At 36.9% G+C, this 15,876-nt stretch overlaps 1 protein-coding gene across 3 annotated transcripts in view; it reads left to right on the forward strand.

The window, feature by feature from the left end:
- Nucleotides 1–15,876, forward strand: part of ACOX1 (acyl-CoA oxidase 1) — a 46,593-nt gene that overhangs the window by 20,851 nt on the left and 9,866 nt on the right. For all 3 annotated transcript variants that reach the window (XM_074224537.1, XM_074224538.1, XM_074224539.1), the window contains 10 exons: nt 662–769; nt 1,146–1,265; nt 1,865–1,980; nt 2,225–2,394; nt 3,105–3,267; nt 11,203–11,393; nt 12,286–12,465; nt 15,164–15,269; nt 15,388–15,531; nt 15,669–15,875. In XM_074224537.1, the coding sequence (XP_074080638.1) occupies nt 662–769; nt 1,146–1,265; nt 1,865–1,980; nt 2,225–2,394; nt 3,105–3,267; nt 11,203–11,393; nt 12,286–12,465; nt 15,164–15,269; nt 15,388–15,531; nt 15,669–15,875 (1,505 nt within the window). The remainder of the gene's footprint in view (nt 1–661; nt 770–1,145; nt 1,266–1,864; nt 1,981–2,224; nt 2,395–3,104; nt 3,268–11,202; nt 11,394–12,285; nt 12,466–15,163; nt 15,270–15,387; nt 15,532–15,668; nt 15,876) is intronic.

Genomic DNA, 15,876 nt, shown 5'->3' on the forward strand with positions numbered 1-15,876 from the left:
ATTCAAAATAAGGCAAAAACTTAAAGCACCATTTTTGCATGTACTTTAATATTGTATCTTGTTTACTTTAACAGTCTTTTTCTTATTCAGATTATCTTACTTTTTTGTATACTGAATGGGTATGACAAATATTTTGTTAGCTGAAATAGGCATATACCTAATTTACAAAGTATTCAAAAAACTATAAACACCCCTTTGAGATGACTTTATTCAGTGAATTTGATATAATCTTCCAGGAAAGAAATAATTGTCTTTAAAATAGGTGGAGCTTAAAATAATCTGAATTCTGCTTTGTTACCACAAGTCATCTGATATATTTATCACATTTTTTGTTGTTGACCTTATGATTTAAGTGATGAAGGAACTCCTCTTGGAAAGTGGAAACTCCCTCCACTATTTGTATTTTTAGTCTTAGTTGTCTTGGGTCACTATGAGTTTAAATATTTGCTTATCTTTACAAAGCTGATAAATGGACTCCCAGGTGGTACAATGGATAATGTTATATACTATACCACACTGCTTCTCAGCTCACCTTTATGAGGGTTGTTTTTTTAGTGACAAGTCACAGATACTGAAGAAACTAAATATTAGCTAAGAAAGTTCCACATTATTCCCATTTTCCCCTTGCTTTTAATAAACTAACTATAATTCTTTTCCGTAGGGACTCACCTTCGAGGCCTAGAAACCACAGCAACTTATGATCCTAAGACACAGGAGTTTATTCTCAACAGTCCTACTGTTACTTCTATTAAGTGGTGGCCTGGTGGACGTAAGTAACTTTATACGTATTTTCAGTCAGAAATTTAAGATTTATTATAAAATTCTATTCCAAATAAACGTGTCATGAATTTATGTAGTATGCAAAATTGTTTTTCCTAGTTAATATTCCATACTTAACTTATCCATTTCTTTATTGTTGGATATTTGGAATATTTTTAGTCTAAATATTATTGATCTGAACACCTTTGAACAAATGACATTTCCCCCCCCCATTTGAATTTATTAAGTATTTCTGGAACCTTGTGGTATATCCTGAAAGTATCATTTAGACCTTTGAACAGAGAACAATTGGTTTGATTGGCTGAGATTTTTTTTTTTTAAGAATCTTTTGAAAACTTTGCTTATTCTTGATCTCAATGTTGCAGTTGGGAAGACCTCAAATCATGCCATAGTTCTGGCTCAGCTCTACACTAAGGGAGAGTGTTATGGATTGCATGCCTTCATTGTACCTATTCGTGAAATAGGAACCCACAAACCTTTGCCAGGTAAAATTCTGTTTATTTAGTCCCATGGAAGTTAAATTAACCATTTGGATTGTTCTGCTAAATGCATTCTTCATTTTACATTTAAAACACTGAGATGGATATTAAAATTGGCCATACATAGATTACTTAAGACTACCCTAAGTAATTAGCATTAGTTGGAACAAAACTAGGTTACATTGCTAATGAAGGAAGCCTCCTGTGATTAAAATATAGTGTTATAGGGGTTGCCTTACATCTGGTCTAAGAATAAACTTATGGGACAGCTAGGTGGTGCAATGGATAGAGCACCGGCCCTGGAGTCAGGAGTACCTGAGTTCAAATCTGGCCTCACACACTTAATAATTACCTAGCTGTGTGGCCTTGGACAAGCCACTTAAACCCCATTTCCTCGCCCCCCCCAAAAAAAGAATAAACTTATGTAATTTAAACTTATAATTCTTATGTATTCTTAGTTTAATATGTTTTCCCTTGTTCCCCAGTTCCCAAAAACATTTACTATGAAGAAACAATTTCTAAAGGTAGATTACCACAAAGTATTTCCTGTTCATGCAGAAGTTCGTTTCTTAATGTTACTTGTCCCCTTTTTTCTTCTGAGGTAGGCATTATTGTCGGAGACATTGGGCCCAAGTTTGGCTATGATGAAATGGATAATGGTTACCTAAAGATGGACAACTATCGAATTCCTCGGGAAAATATGCTCATGAAGCATGCCCAGGTATTTGTAGATACAAAAAAAAAAGGAAACAGTAGTTGATTTGGAAATTCTGACAGTGAGTAGCCATTAGAATAGAATATTTTTGTGCTTTTATTAATAACATGCAAAATTTTACTGCTCAACTTATGATGAAAATCAAATCATTTTTTAAGGAATGTGTTCTGTTTTGCCCAGACTTCAGTTTAGATTTAACAACAGGAAAAAAATTAGTCTCTGGGCCAATTTTATTTTTTTTTTCTGTTAGGTCAAACCTGATGGCACATATGTGAAGCCTTTGAATAACAAACTGACTTATGGAACCATGGTATTTGTCAGATCCTTCCTTGTGGGAGAAGCAGCTCGAGCTTTATCTAAAGCCTGCACTATTGCCATTCGCTACAGTTTAGTAAGGCACCAGTCTGAAATCCAGCCAGGGTAAGAATAATTGATACCTGAAAAATAAGGATTGCTAAAGATCTGCCCTTGTTTGTACCCATTTAAAAATAGCAAATTTCCTAGGTGTTGCATAATCATGTGGCAGTGCAAAATTTAGATTATGATACTTCTGTTCTTACTGCTGTAATTGAACTTCTGTTTTCTCCTATTGTAAAATCCCATCTTCTCAAAATGGACATAGGGTAAGACTGGTGGAAAAAACCTTAGCTCCCTAGATGAAGAAATATTGAGCAAAATTTGAAAATTTCTCTACTAATAGCTAGAAAGTTTAGATAAAGGAGTAACTTTAAGCTGAGTGTTCTTTTATAAGTGATGCACAGAGGTTCATACCTTCTTCTCCTGCTGCAATCATAGTTCCTTCATAACCTTTTCTTACCTGAAAAATGGAAGAAGTAATTGGAAGACTGGACCTTTAATTTCAATGACTTTGATCAGCTTTTGAAATTAAATATCTACATAGTTCTTCTGAAATCATGCTCCAGATATCCTTCATTTAGTCACTGAGTCACAAATCTCATTGCTAAAGCTATCCCCCATAAATGTTAATTGTTACTTCCTTGGAATCTGCTCTAGCATGTGCTATTCTGCTTTGGACAGACAAGAAACTTAATGGAAAAAATCAGAACTGAACATCTGAAAAATTGTCAACATCTATGAAACATATTTTCCTTATTCTCATTTTGCTTTAGTGATCCTGAACCCCAGATCTTGGATTTTCAGACCCAGCAGTATAAACTTTTTCCTCTCTTGGCCACTGCCTATGCCTTTCAGTTTGTGGGAGCCTACATGAAGGAAACCTATCATCGTATTAATGTAGACATCAACCAAGGGGACCTAAGTGAACTGCCTGAGGTATTTATTTGATCTGGTGTAGCTAGACAACAATTAAGTGAAAAAACTCTTAGGAGTTTTATTGAATTGTAAGTTTAGTGTAAATTAGCTTTGAAATGACAACCAAGGGGCGGCTAGGTAGTGTAGTGGATAAAGCACTGGCCCTGGAGTCAGGAGTACCTGGGTTCAAATATGGTCTCAGACACTTAATAATTACCTAGCTGTGTGGCCTTGGGCAAGCCACTTAACCCCATTTGCCTTGCAAAAACCTTAAAACAAAATGACAACCAAAAAAAAAAAACTCCCATAATCTTAGGTTGCATTAATAGAAAGATGGAGTTCTGAAGCAATAGATACAACTGTATTTTACCCTGGTCAGACCATATGGAGAGAGTTATGTTCAGTTCTGGAAGCCACATTTTAGGAAAGACATTGACAAAACAGAACATGCCTAGAAGGAAAGTGACTAGGATAGTGAATGGACTGAAAACTATGCTACAAAGTTCTCTGAAGGAACTTGATCTGTTAAGACTTGGGAAAGAGGACCCTGATGGTTTTTATTTGAAGGAAGATTCAAAATAGTTGACCCTAAAGGACAGAATTTATATGGATGGAAATTAGAGATACACATTGAACTTTTAATTCAGTTTTTTTTAAATTGTTAGTTCCAGATTCTCTCCCTCTCCCCAACTCTTTTCTCACACACAGAAATATAAAATTCATTACAAATACAAAGCCACATAAAACAAATTTGAAAACAAGAAAAAAATATGCTTCAATATGGACTCTTGAGTCCATCATTTCTCTATTTAGATATAGCATATTTTTCATCATGAGTGGGTCATTGTGTTGATCAGAGTTTCTAGGTCTTTCATATTTCATTATCATCACAATAAAGGAAAAAGTTTCTGATCAATAAACTATTCAGGAACAGAGTGAACTATTTCAGGAGGTGACTAAATAACCAATTATTGTAGATTGTTAAGTAGCTGAATATTTTGTCAGAGATGATATAGAAGGGATTCCTGTTTAGGTATAGTTTGGGCTAGCTAACCTTTGAAGCATCTTCATGGTGGTTATTGTCCTTTGTTCTCAAAGAGGACTAAAATACTCAAAGTAGATTAATTCTAAAGAATATAAAAAAATTTCAATCTTAAGGGTTTGCATAATTTATTGTATTTTTTAGCCAATGTCTGTCAGAAACAATTTATTAATATTTACAAGTATTGTTGCTTAAAGGGAGAGTCAAATAAACTGGGTTCCCTCTGCTAAGAATGATTGCACAAGTGATATTTGAGTTAAGTATTGAAGGAAACCAGAAACTTCTTAAGTTGGAGGTGTAAAAGAAGAGTCTGTCAGGAAAGAGATAGCTTTCCAGTGAAAGAGCACACTCTTGGGAGAGTGTTGTGGAAAGAACAGCAAGAGGGCTCGGAGAGCTAAAGCATTCTGGAGGAAGTCATGTAAGAAGACTGGAAAAATAGGAGAGGAACTGTCACTAAATCCAGCAACCCAATCCTTCAAGTGTTTATTGAGCTCCTTCTCTGTGCCAAGCAGTATGCTGGGAATTTGAGTCCAAAGTGAAATAAACCTTCCTCAATGAGCGTACAGACTGATATTCAAGATGATAAATACTGTAGATTTGAAAATAGATTCAGTGTAAATATGGAGGTATTCTGAAATGGGGTAAGGAGGGATATTTTGGAGGCATGAAGAAAATGACCCATGTAAGAGCATGGAGATGTCCAGTTTGAGGAACAGAGAAAAAGCTAGTTTCCTGGATTGCTATCTCAAATATCTGCTGTTCATTAAATAGTGATATGAGAATTGATATATCTATATCTAAGAATAAGTACATAGAGAAGATAGTTAAAAACACATAGGATTTAATAGGGTTAATGAGAGAATGTAGAGGGAGAGCTTAGGACAGCACATTAGGGAACCTCTCAAACTAAAGGAGTATACTATGGATGATGAGCCAGCAAAGGAGAATAAGTAGAAGTGGTCATACAAGTAAGAGTTAAACCAAGAGAGTCATGAAAACTGAGAGGAGAGACTTATCTAAGAGGAGAGATGGTGGTCAGCCATGTCAAATGCAGCAGATGAGTCAAGAAAAATTAGAACTGAAAAGAAAGCTTAACAGTTTAGTAGAGACCTCATTGGAGGCCTTTGGAAAGAGCTTTTTCAGTTGACTGAAGTTGACCCAAATTGCAAAGGATTGAGGAGCCAGAGGAGAGGAGGTAGAAATAGTAAGTGTAGACACCTTCAAGAAATTTGATTGAGAAGAATGATAAAGAGGTAGAGTCTAGTAAAGGACTTTAAAGATGGTGAAAATTTTGGCTTGTTTGAAGTTGTTGGGAAAGAACCAGTTGGTAGGGAGAAGTTTGATATAAGGAAGAGGAATGATTGAAGATTCACAGTTCTGTAGAAGAATGGAGTGGGTGGGATCAAGTGCATAAGTATCAGGGTTGGCCTTGGCAAGGAGATGGTATTGGGGGAAAGGAGGAAGTGGTAATGAAAAGAATGTGATTAAAGGGAGCACACATTAAATGGTATGAGATTTTCAGTAAAGTAATAGGCAAAGCTCTTCAGCTGAGTGGGCAGAAATAGGTTGTGGGAATGCTTGAGGAGGGAAGAGAAAGATTGGAATAGCTTTTATGAGGAGAAAGAGTAAGATGATATATCATTTATGGAGCACCTAGGTGGCATACTGGATAAAGCAATGGACCTGGAGTCTCGAGGACCTGAGTTCATTCTCAGACATTTGACACTTATGTGTGGCCTTGGCCAAGTCACTTAACCCCACAAAACCAAAAAAATATAAATCAAAATGAGTTGTGAAGGGAAAAAAACTGCTCAAGTACTCAGTTCTTATTGGATAACATGGATTTGTAATGTACCTAGTCAGCATTTTTGTGGAATTTCTTCAGTTTTATTTAGCATTTGGTGAGTAGGATTAGAGTAGGCAAATGGTAGTAATTCAAGTCTAAGGTTTGGTAAGAGTAGTAGAACAAAGAAGCACTGGATTTTGGAGTCAAGTTTGGAGAAAGAAGAAAGTCAAATCCTAGCAAGGATAATTGCCTGAGAAAAGTCTGAGATATAGAGGGAATGTAGGTCTCAATGAGAGGGAATAAAAGTTATAGGGGGATGAAACCTAGAAAGAGTGGAATGGTAGGTTATTGTCAGATAGAAGAATCTCAGAGAGTCTGATTAGAAAAGTAGAACACCTGTGGATAGTATCAAGCTATAGTGGCAGAAATAGAGTGAAGTTGTGGGGATTAGGTGGTTGAAAAAATGAGAAATTAGGGAGTTTGAGAGGTTATCTGCATGAATATTTAAATCATCTAGTATAATGGAAAGCATTAGGGAGGAGAATGGTGAGCCAAGTGCTGAACTCCTTCAGAAAGGAGATATGGGATGGTATATTCCAACCACTATAATTTTGATTGAATGGAAAATAATTTTTGAGGGGACTTCAAAAGAAGGTAATAAGGTGGGGCAGCTAGGTGGCACAGTGGATAGAGCACCAGCCCTGGAATCAGGAGGACCTGAGTTCCAATCCAGCCTCACTTAATAATTGCCTAGCTGTGTAACCTTGGGCAAGTCACTTAACCCCATTGCCTTAAATAAATAAAATAATAAAAATAAATAAAATTAAAGGATGAATATGCCATTAATGAAGATGAAATTTAAACAATTATAAGAAGTTATTTTAAAAAGAAGGTAATAAGTAGCTACTGGAATTTATTTAATCGAGGAAGAGGATGACATCAGATCGTCCTTTTTAGAAAGAACACTTTGGCATTATGTAAGGAATGTAATAGAGTTTTCATTTGTTTTTCAGTTTCATCCAACTCTTCATGACCCGATTTAAGGTTTTTCTTGGCAAAATGGTTTGCCATTTTCATCTCCAGCTCTTTTTCAGATAAGGACACCAAGGCAAACAAGGTTAAGGGACTGGACAGGGTCACAAAGCTTTAAGTGTCTGAGACCAGATTTCAACTCACAAAGGTAAATCTTACTGACTCCAGGCCCAGCTGCCCTAGTCCTCTACTCTTAAGAGTAGAGAGAAAAATCAATTAAAAAGCTATAGCAGGGGCAGCTAGGTGGCACAGTGTATAAAGCACCTGGAGTCAGGAGTACCTGGGTTCAAATCCAGTCTCAGACACTTAATAATTACCTAGCTGTGTGGCCTTGGGCAAGCCACTTAACCCTGTTTGCCTTGCAAAAACCTAAAAAAAAATAATAATAATAATAAAAAGCTATAGCAGAGGTAAGGCAAGTCTTTTATCTAGGATGATGGTTAAGTGAAAAAAAAAGAAGGGGACATTCTCAAGAAGAACAATATTTGGCAATTGGTTTGTAGGATATGTAGAATAAGTGACGGAAATACTGAAATTGTAAACCTAGATAACTCAAAGAATAGTTTGGAAAGAGTTTAGGTGAAGAAAAAGAAATGAACATGTTAGTTGAGTTTGAGATGTCTCTAGGATATCTCAGTTTAAGCTGTCCAGTTGGCATTTAGTGTTATGAAACCAGAGCTCAAGAGAGACTAGTCCTGAAAAAATACAAATCTGGAAATCATCTGAACAGTTGGGAGCTGATGAGATCACTGTGTGAGAGTACAGAGGGAAGAGAACCTTGAAAGGACACCTACATTTAATGGGTGTGATGTAGATGAAGACCCAGCAAAAGATATAGGAAGAACTAAGAGAGAACAGTATCACAAAACCCAGGGAGAAATCAAATGTGCTAACAGAGTTAGCAAAAAAGTATATGAATTGAGAAAAGGCTCTTTGGTTAGGCAATTAAAAGATCATTGGACCCAGCTCTACTTCTACCTGCAAAGGATTTCCCCACTTGAAAATCACACTGGATATCCTTCTGCCCATTGCAATATATTCTATCTCCTAATCCTCACTCAGAGACCAAGGTCAGAACCACAACCCCAAAGAGCACACAAAGTGTCTACATTTATTGCCCTAACCTAGGAAGCCAGTTATGTTACCAGCAATGACAAACCACACTTGCACTGATTTTAGAACATCTGCATCCCTGTGGCTATTAGGAGAGATGGTATTACTTTTGATAATTAAGGTAAGCTGAAAGACAAAGGTAAAGAACGATCAATTTATTAGTTAGGCTAACAGTAACTAATAAATTAGGCCAATAGCATCTCTCAGTGATTTAAAAACCACAAGGTAGGGCTTATTAACCTTCGTATTTTTTTTTAAGGTTTTTGCAAGGCAATGGGGTTAAGTGGCTTGCCCAAGGCCACACAGCTTTGTTATTATTAAGTGTCTGAGGCTGGATTTGAACTCAGGTACTCCTGGCTCCAGGGCCAGTGCTCTATTCACTGGGCCACCTGGCCACCCCTTTCATAAGGTTTTAAGAAGTACAAAAAAAATAGAGAGCATCATAAATGTAAAACATTATAATTGTAGAACTGCCTTATTAGTGGGGGCAAGAACAGCCTGGTTTAATTTCTTGAAGAATATGAGTTAGTACCCCTCATGGGACTAATGACCCTCTGTCATTACGTAATATTGATGGATTTATTCAGTCTGTCTGCAACTTGCAATCTTGACTAGTGTTTGATTTAGCAAGCCCCCTGGCATCTAGATGGTTTTTGAAGGAGATAACAGCTTTCTTTAATAGTATTTGGAAAGTTCAGGGACAGTATACCTCTTAGAGCTAGCCTCAAAACTTAAAGATAACGCCAGTTGCCTTGGTAAATACCCAAGAGCTAATGGTATGGAAGATGACTATCTTTTACTTTTAATAAATTATAACAATTTAATAAACAATATGTTAGCATACTGACATGATCAGGCTGACCTTTAAACTGGCTCAGAGGGGAAAGCTGAATTTCTGAACTTAACTAAAAAGACAAAGAATAATGACTTAATCTTTAAATCAATTAATTGCGAAGTAAAATTAATTTGAATTTCTCAGTGGGAACAATTTGGTTCTTGCAGTTCGTTTGCTGCTCACTCCTCACCCATTACTCCTGACCGAGGTAGTTTTGGCTCATCTTCTCTAAAAGAGGGCCCCCATAGAGCACTGGAAATGAAAGGGAAAAGGATGGATTGTGTTGGATGGTAAAGTAGAAATGGGTGATACTCATTAGAGCTGAAAGAAACTTCAGAAATTAGATTCAGAGGTAGATTATTTAGGGTGAAACTTACTAACTGTATGATCTTGGGACAAGGATTGAACCTTTCTTGTCCTCACTTTGTTCATCTGTAAAATGGGAATACTAGACCAGGATCAGAAGAATTGGATATCATTCTGCCAATTCCATTTCATAGGTGAAGAAAGTGAAGCCATGATCAGTTGAATGAGTTGCAGAGTCACTAGATCAACTATTCTGACTCAATCCAATATTATTCACACCTTATAGTGAACACTTTTCAAGAATTAAATGCATTAGTTCCCTTTTAAAAAGAAAGATCCCTTGTAGCTTTTGTTGAATGAAATTGGAAGCACAGGGTATAGTTTTGACGTTTTCAAGGAATCTAACTGGAAAAGAGAAGAGCAATATAGGATGATAGCTATAGGTGGTAGTGGGAGCAAATTAGAGGTGTTTTTTAAGGATGAGTGGTTTCTTGTATATGTTTGTGGGTAGTAGAGGGGGAGAGACTGAACACTGGAGTGCAAATAATAGTGGGACTACATACTGGAGCAACTAGGAAGAGATGCAGTTAAGAGTACTTATAAAGGGATTATCCTTTAGTAGTAGTAGTAGTAGTAGTACTTCAGTAGTAGTAGTACTTCAGTAGTAGTAGTACTTCAACATCAGAGGTTGCCATGTAAGAGGACATAATAGGGGGTAATGTCAGAGAAATATGAAAAGGGGAGAAGAGGTAACTCTGGGTGACTAACTTCAAGTTTCCTATTAGTTGCCCCTTCCACTTGCTCTTGTGAAAGTTTGAAATAGCCATTCTTTAGAATGGAATTAGGGAGGTATAGAAGGAGAAGCTGCACTGAAAGCCAATTGAGATTAAGTAACATAAATATTTAATGGACTCAAGAAGTAGAATTCCATAACTTCTTCTAAGCCATGAATAGGAATGAAGGACACTGATGGTTGGAAGGATGGAGTTTGGCAAGATATAAAATTAGCAAGAGAGACAAGTTAAAAGGGTACTTGAGAATAGATGATATAATAAAATTGAAAAAAATTCAACACATTGAGAAGGGAATATTAATTTAGAGCCAGTACAAGGATGATGAGCTAGGAAAGAACTCGAGTAGTAATGGGATTGGAGGTCACTGGGGAAAAAGAGCAGTCGGTCTGGCAAAAAAAGGGAAAAAAAAGATTGTGATCTAATGTGATACTCATGAATGTATAAGTAGACATCAGAGGGAAGCAAGGTTGATAGAAGCAAAAATCCCTTTTTCCTGATCTTGAAATTACATAGATTGAAAAAGTTGGCAAGTTCCACTTAGAATTGCAACATCACAAAGTCTCTTAGGGATCAGGAACTTCCTATCCCATCCTAACCTTGATTGTCTTATTACAAGATTGGATAGTTGTTCCATTAAAATGAAACCAAAGACCTTAGAACAGGACAGTGTTATAGTATTTTTTCACATTTCAGAAAACAAGAAGAGGTCTAAGTGCTATATTTTTCTTTGTTTTGCAAGTGGGAATTTTTCTTGCAAGTTTATTTTAAAGCTTGTATTGTGGATAGTTTTATACTCAATTTGCTCATTCTTCAAGAAAGGGAGTGCAAATGGCTGGTTCTGGCCCCTATCAAATACCGAGTCTATTATAAATAGTTTATCATATTAGTAAAGATAACTGAGTTCTCATCCATTGAATGACTGTACTAGGAAATTAAAATATCATCCAATAATTTGGAATATTTTTATACTTTTTAGTGTGATATTTGGTTTTACCTACTGGACACATTTCTCATCACTTCCATATGGATATATATTTTCCTTCTTTAGCTTCATGCACTGACAGCTGGGCTTAAGGCTTTCACCACTTGGACAGCTAATTCTGGCATTGAAGCCTGTCGGATGGCTTGTGGAGGGCATGGATACTCCCACTGCAGTGGCCTTCCAAACATCTATGTCACTTTCACCCCCTCTTGCACCTTTGAAGGAGAAAACACTGTGATGATGCTTCAAACAGCTCGGTAAGGGCTCATCCATTCATTTCTGACATCTCTTAAAAAACCTGTTTGTCTCTGAAAGACACTTTCAACAACTTAACCATCCTGAGCCCTAGACTGAGTTAGCATTTTCACCTATTCCGCTTTCAAACCTCAATTATCATTCTTTGATTTATGGGCTTCCTCCAGTGAAGACAACAGAACCCTTTAGTAGAGAGTCTTCAGGAGTTACTGTGGCAAAGAGATCCATCATCTTGTCACCTTGTTAAGAAGACTCTGAGTGAAGGCTGGTCCTGAAATACTGATGAGGAAAATAATGGTATATTGCCACTCTGTAGCAACAAAGCTCTTTTCAGGAAATCTTTCCAAATTAAATACCAGAAACATTTAAACTACGTAAAGAATTCATGTCTGTTTTGTACCATATATGAAATTAGAATATGAAGGATTTCTACAGGTTAGTAATTTTCAAGCTTAAATACTGAATTTTGGTAGAAGGCTATTTATAGACAAGTTTATAGCCACTGGTTTCTGTTTTTTGTCTCCCAGGCTTCCTCCTTTGTAGGATAGGCCAGGGCTTGTGCTCCTCTGTAGCAGTGCTCTTAAGAATCCAATGTCACTTTCATGCCACAAGAAACCTTTGGAATATGTCTTTAAGGAAGAGTTGGACTATTACATTCAGATTAAACTATGCACACTTAAGACCCTTGTCAGCCTTCTTGGCTCAGAGAGGCTCCAGATTCCTCACAGAAAGTCACTTCACCTACCCTGGCTTCTCTCCTTCTCTGTGGATTGAAGAGTTTGAACTTAAGGAGTTTCAAGCTTCTTTCCAGTTTTGAATTCTGTGAGGTTTTTCCCCCCCTTTGTCTCATTGAAAGTAATATAATTCATTGCTCACATACTTGATGACTTTTAGGTTTTTGATAAAAAGCTATGATCAAGTGCATTCAGGAAAGCTGGTGGGAGGCATGGTGTCGTACTTGAATGACCTGCCTAGTCAGCGCATCCAGCCACAGCAGGTAGCAGCTTGGCCAGCAATGGTGGATATCAACGACCCAGACAGCCTAGTAGAAGCCTATAAACGTCGAGCAGCCCGGTGAGTTTAAATGCTAAAATATCCTGTTGTATCTTGTTAAGATAAATTCCAAATGGATAGGTGACTGAAACATAAAAGACCAGTCATCTAGCATTAATTAGCCACCTCTGGTGGAATAGGTACTTTACTAAGCACTGGTGAAACAAGGAAGAGCAAAAAATAGTTCCTGCCATTAAGGAGTTCACAATTTATTGGGAAAAACAACATGCAAACAACTGTGTACAGCTGTGATATAGAAAAGAAAAATTAGGGGTAGTCTCTGAAGGAAGTCATGCAGATTAAGGAGGGAAATGCCTCTTGCAAAAAGGTGGGATTTAGGCTAAGACTTGAAGGAAACCATGGAAGCCAGGAGGTCGAAATGAGAAGACAGTAAGTTGCCAGACATAGGGAAATAAGTGAAAAGGCAAGAATCAGGACATGTGGGCTATCATGTATAAAGAACAGCAAGTTGACAGTGTCATTGGACTATAGAGGAAAGGAGGGATAAGAAGATTGAAAAGGTAAGAAGGGACCAGATTATGAAAGACTTTGAAAGGCAAACAGTTTTATATTTGATCTTGGAGAAAATAACCATTATAATTTATTGAATGAGAAAATCGTGTGTGATGTAGTGGGACCTGTGCTTAGGAAGATTAGTTTTACAGCCGAGTGGAGAGTGGATTAGAGTGAGTAGATACTTGAAGCAGAGAGACAAGGCTATTGTAGTAATTTAGAAATAAAGCAAGGGGCAGCTAGGTGGCACAGTGGATAGAGCACTGGTCCTGGAGTCAGGGGTACCTGAGTTCAAATCCAGCCTCAGACACATAATAATTACCTAGCTGTGTGGCCTTGGGCAAGCCACTTAACCCCATTTGCCTTGCCAAAAAAACTTTAAAAAAAAAAGAAAAGAAATAAAGTGGACCTGCCCCAGGGTTGTAGCAGTGTCATAGGAGAGAACAGGGTACATAGGAGAGATATTTTTAAAGTTAAAATTGACAGAAGTTAGCAAGAAATTGGTATTCAAAGTTGAAAAGAGTAAGGAGTCATGTGGGTTAGTACCTAGGTGACTGGGAGTGTGGTGATGCCCTCAACAATAATAGGGAAAGTGGGGGGGAAGGGTTTAGAAGAAAAGATAGTAAGATGTTTAGATATGTTGACTTTATGATGTCTAGAAGACATCCAGTTTGGGATCATATAATAGGAGAAAGAAAAGCAGAACCAGGACAAAGTCCTGTGGACACTCAGAGGTAGTAGCTGTGATCTGGATGTCCAAGGGACAGAGGAGTAGTTAAACAGGAAGCAAAACAGAAGAGAGTAGTGTCTTGAAAAACTAGGTCTGAAGTGGCAAATACTGTAGAAAGGTCAAGAAGACATCATAAGCAAATTAGAGGAACAAGGAAGAAATTACTTTTTAGTCTTTGAATGAGTTTATGACTTTTAAGAGTCAAGTGCAGTAGAGTTGGTCACAAAAAAATGGATAATTTTGATTTTAAAATTGAAAAGTTTTTTACACAAATATAATACAGTTGAAATTAGCAGAAAAAGAGGAGGGATAGTTAGGTGGTGCCCTGGTGTCAGGAGGATCTGAGTTTAAATTTGGCTTCAGACACTTAATAATTACCTAGCTGTGTGACCTTGAGCAAGTCACTTAACTTCACTGCCTTGCAAACCCCCTTTCCCCCCCAAAAAAAACGAAAAAGAAGAGAAAATCTTTTAAGTTTGTCTGAAAAAAAAATCATATCTAAAAAAAGAATATAAAGAATTGATTTGAATTTATATGACTGGGTCATTCCCCAATGGATAAATGGTCAGATAGTCAGATAGTATAAACAAAGTTTTTAAAGGAAAAAAATCCAAGTTATCAATAACCATGTGGAAAAAAATCTCCAAATAAGAACAGGAGAAATGTAAAATGGACAACTCTCATCTATCAGATTGGCAGAGGTGATAAAAGAAGAAAATAACAAATGTCCAGGCTATAGATAAATAGACATTTTGATGCATTTTTGGTGAAGCTATGGATTGGTCTAGCTATTCTGAAAAGCAATTTGAACTATTCCCTAAAACTTAAAAAACTTCTCATACCCTTTGATTCAACAACCCCACTACCAGGTATATGTCCCAAAGAGTCTAAACAAAAGAAGCAAAGGACTCATTTTTTGTGCAAAAATATTTATAACAACTCTTTTTGAAATAGCCTCAAAGAAAAATTAAAGAAATATCTACTTATTCGGGAATGGCTAGATTCCTTTGGGAATGAATATAATGGAATATCATTGAGCAGTAAGAACTGAATGGTTTCAGATGAAAATAGGAAGACCTGTAAACTGAAGCAAGCAAAATGAGCACAACTAAGAAGAATTTATAGTGATGAGAAAATTATTTTTAAAAATCTCTTTAAGGTCATGATTTCAGAATCTAAGGATGAATCATGCCACTTATATGATAGACTTTAAATCTTGAATGAGATTTAGAATTTTGAATGTAACCAATGTGGAAATTTGCTCTACTAGACTACGCTTGAGGGAAGGATTTCCCCACACACACTTGTTCCATTAATCAGGGAAAATAGAGGAAAGGAGATACTAAATCCTTGTTTAAAAAAAAAAGCTAAAAAGCAAAAATTCAATATGCTCTTCTATATGTGATCCAGGAACCAACAAATTGAGGGGGCTGATAATACCTACTTCTGGGAAATCAAATTTTTTTCTCCCAACAGATTGGTTGAAGCTGCAGCAAGGAACCTTCAAACCGAAATGAAACATAGAAAAAGCAAAGAGATAGCTTGGAACTTAACTTCTGTGGACCTTGTTCGAGCAAGTGAGGTCAGTGATTTATCTGCAAAAGCTCATCCTCATATTATAAGTTATTACATACCCTCCCCTCTTATATAAGTTATTCTCACCATTTTATGTTGTGTTTTCCCCCCACCCCCTTATCTAGGCTCATTGCCACTTTGTGGTAGTAAAGCTCTTTTCTGGAAATCTCTCCAAAATTAATGACAAACCCATTCAAGCAGTCCTGAAGAATTTGTGTCTCTTATATGCCCTGTATGGAATCAGTCAGAATTCTGGGGACTTTATACAGGTTAGTAATTTTCAAGTCTAAATGCTGAACTTTAGCAGAAGAATTTCCACAGCCAACTTTATAGCTATTAGTTTGCTTTTCATAATTCATATGCAGAATTATATCAGTAGTAGTGAAATTCTTTGTGTCCCTTTCAGGGGGGCATCCTGACAGAGTCCCAGCTAACCCAAGTGAACCAGCGGGTGAAGGAGCTCCTGACAATAATCCGTCCTGATGCTGCTGCTTTGGTAGATGCATTTGACTTTCAAGATGTTTCACTTGGATCTGTGCTTGGCCGTTATGATGGCAATATTTATGAAAATATGTTTGAATGGGCCAAAAAATCCCCACTGAATAAAACACAGG

Source organism: Macrotis lagotis, chromosome 2, assembly GCF_037893015.1.
Source record: "Macrotis lagotis isolate mMagLag1 chromosome 2, bilby.v1.9.chrom.fasta, whole genome shotgun sequence".
Taxonomy (NCBI): Eukaryota; Metazoa; Chordata; class Mammalia; order Peramelemorphia; family Peramelidae; genus Macrotis; species Macrotis lagotis.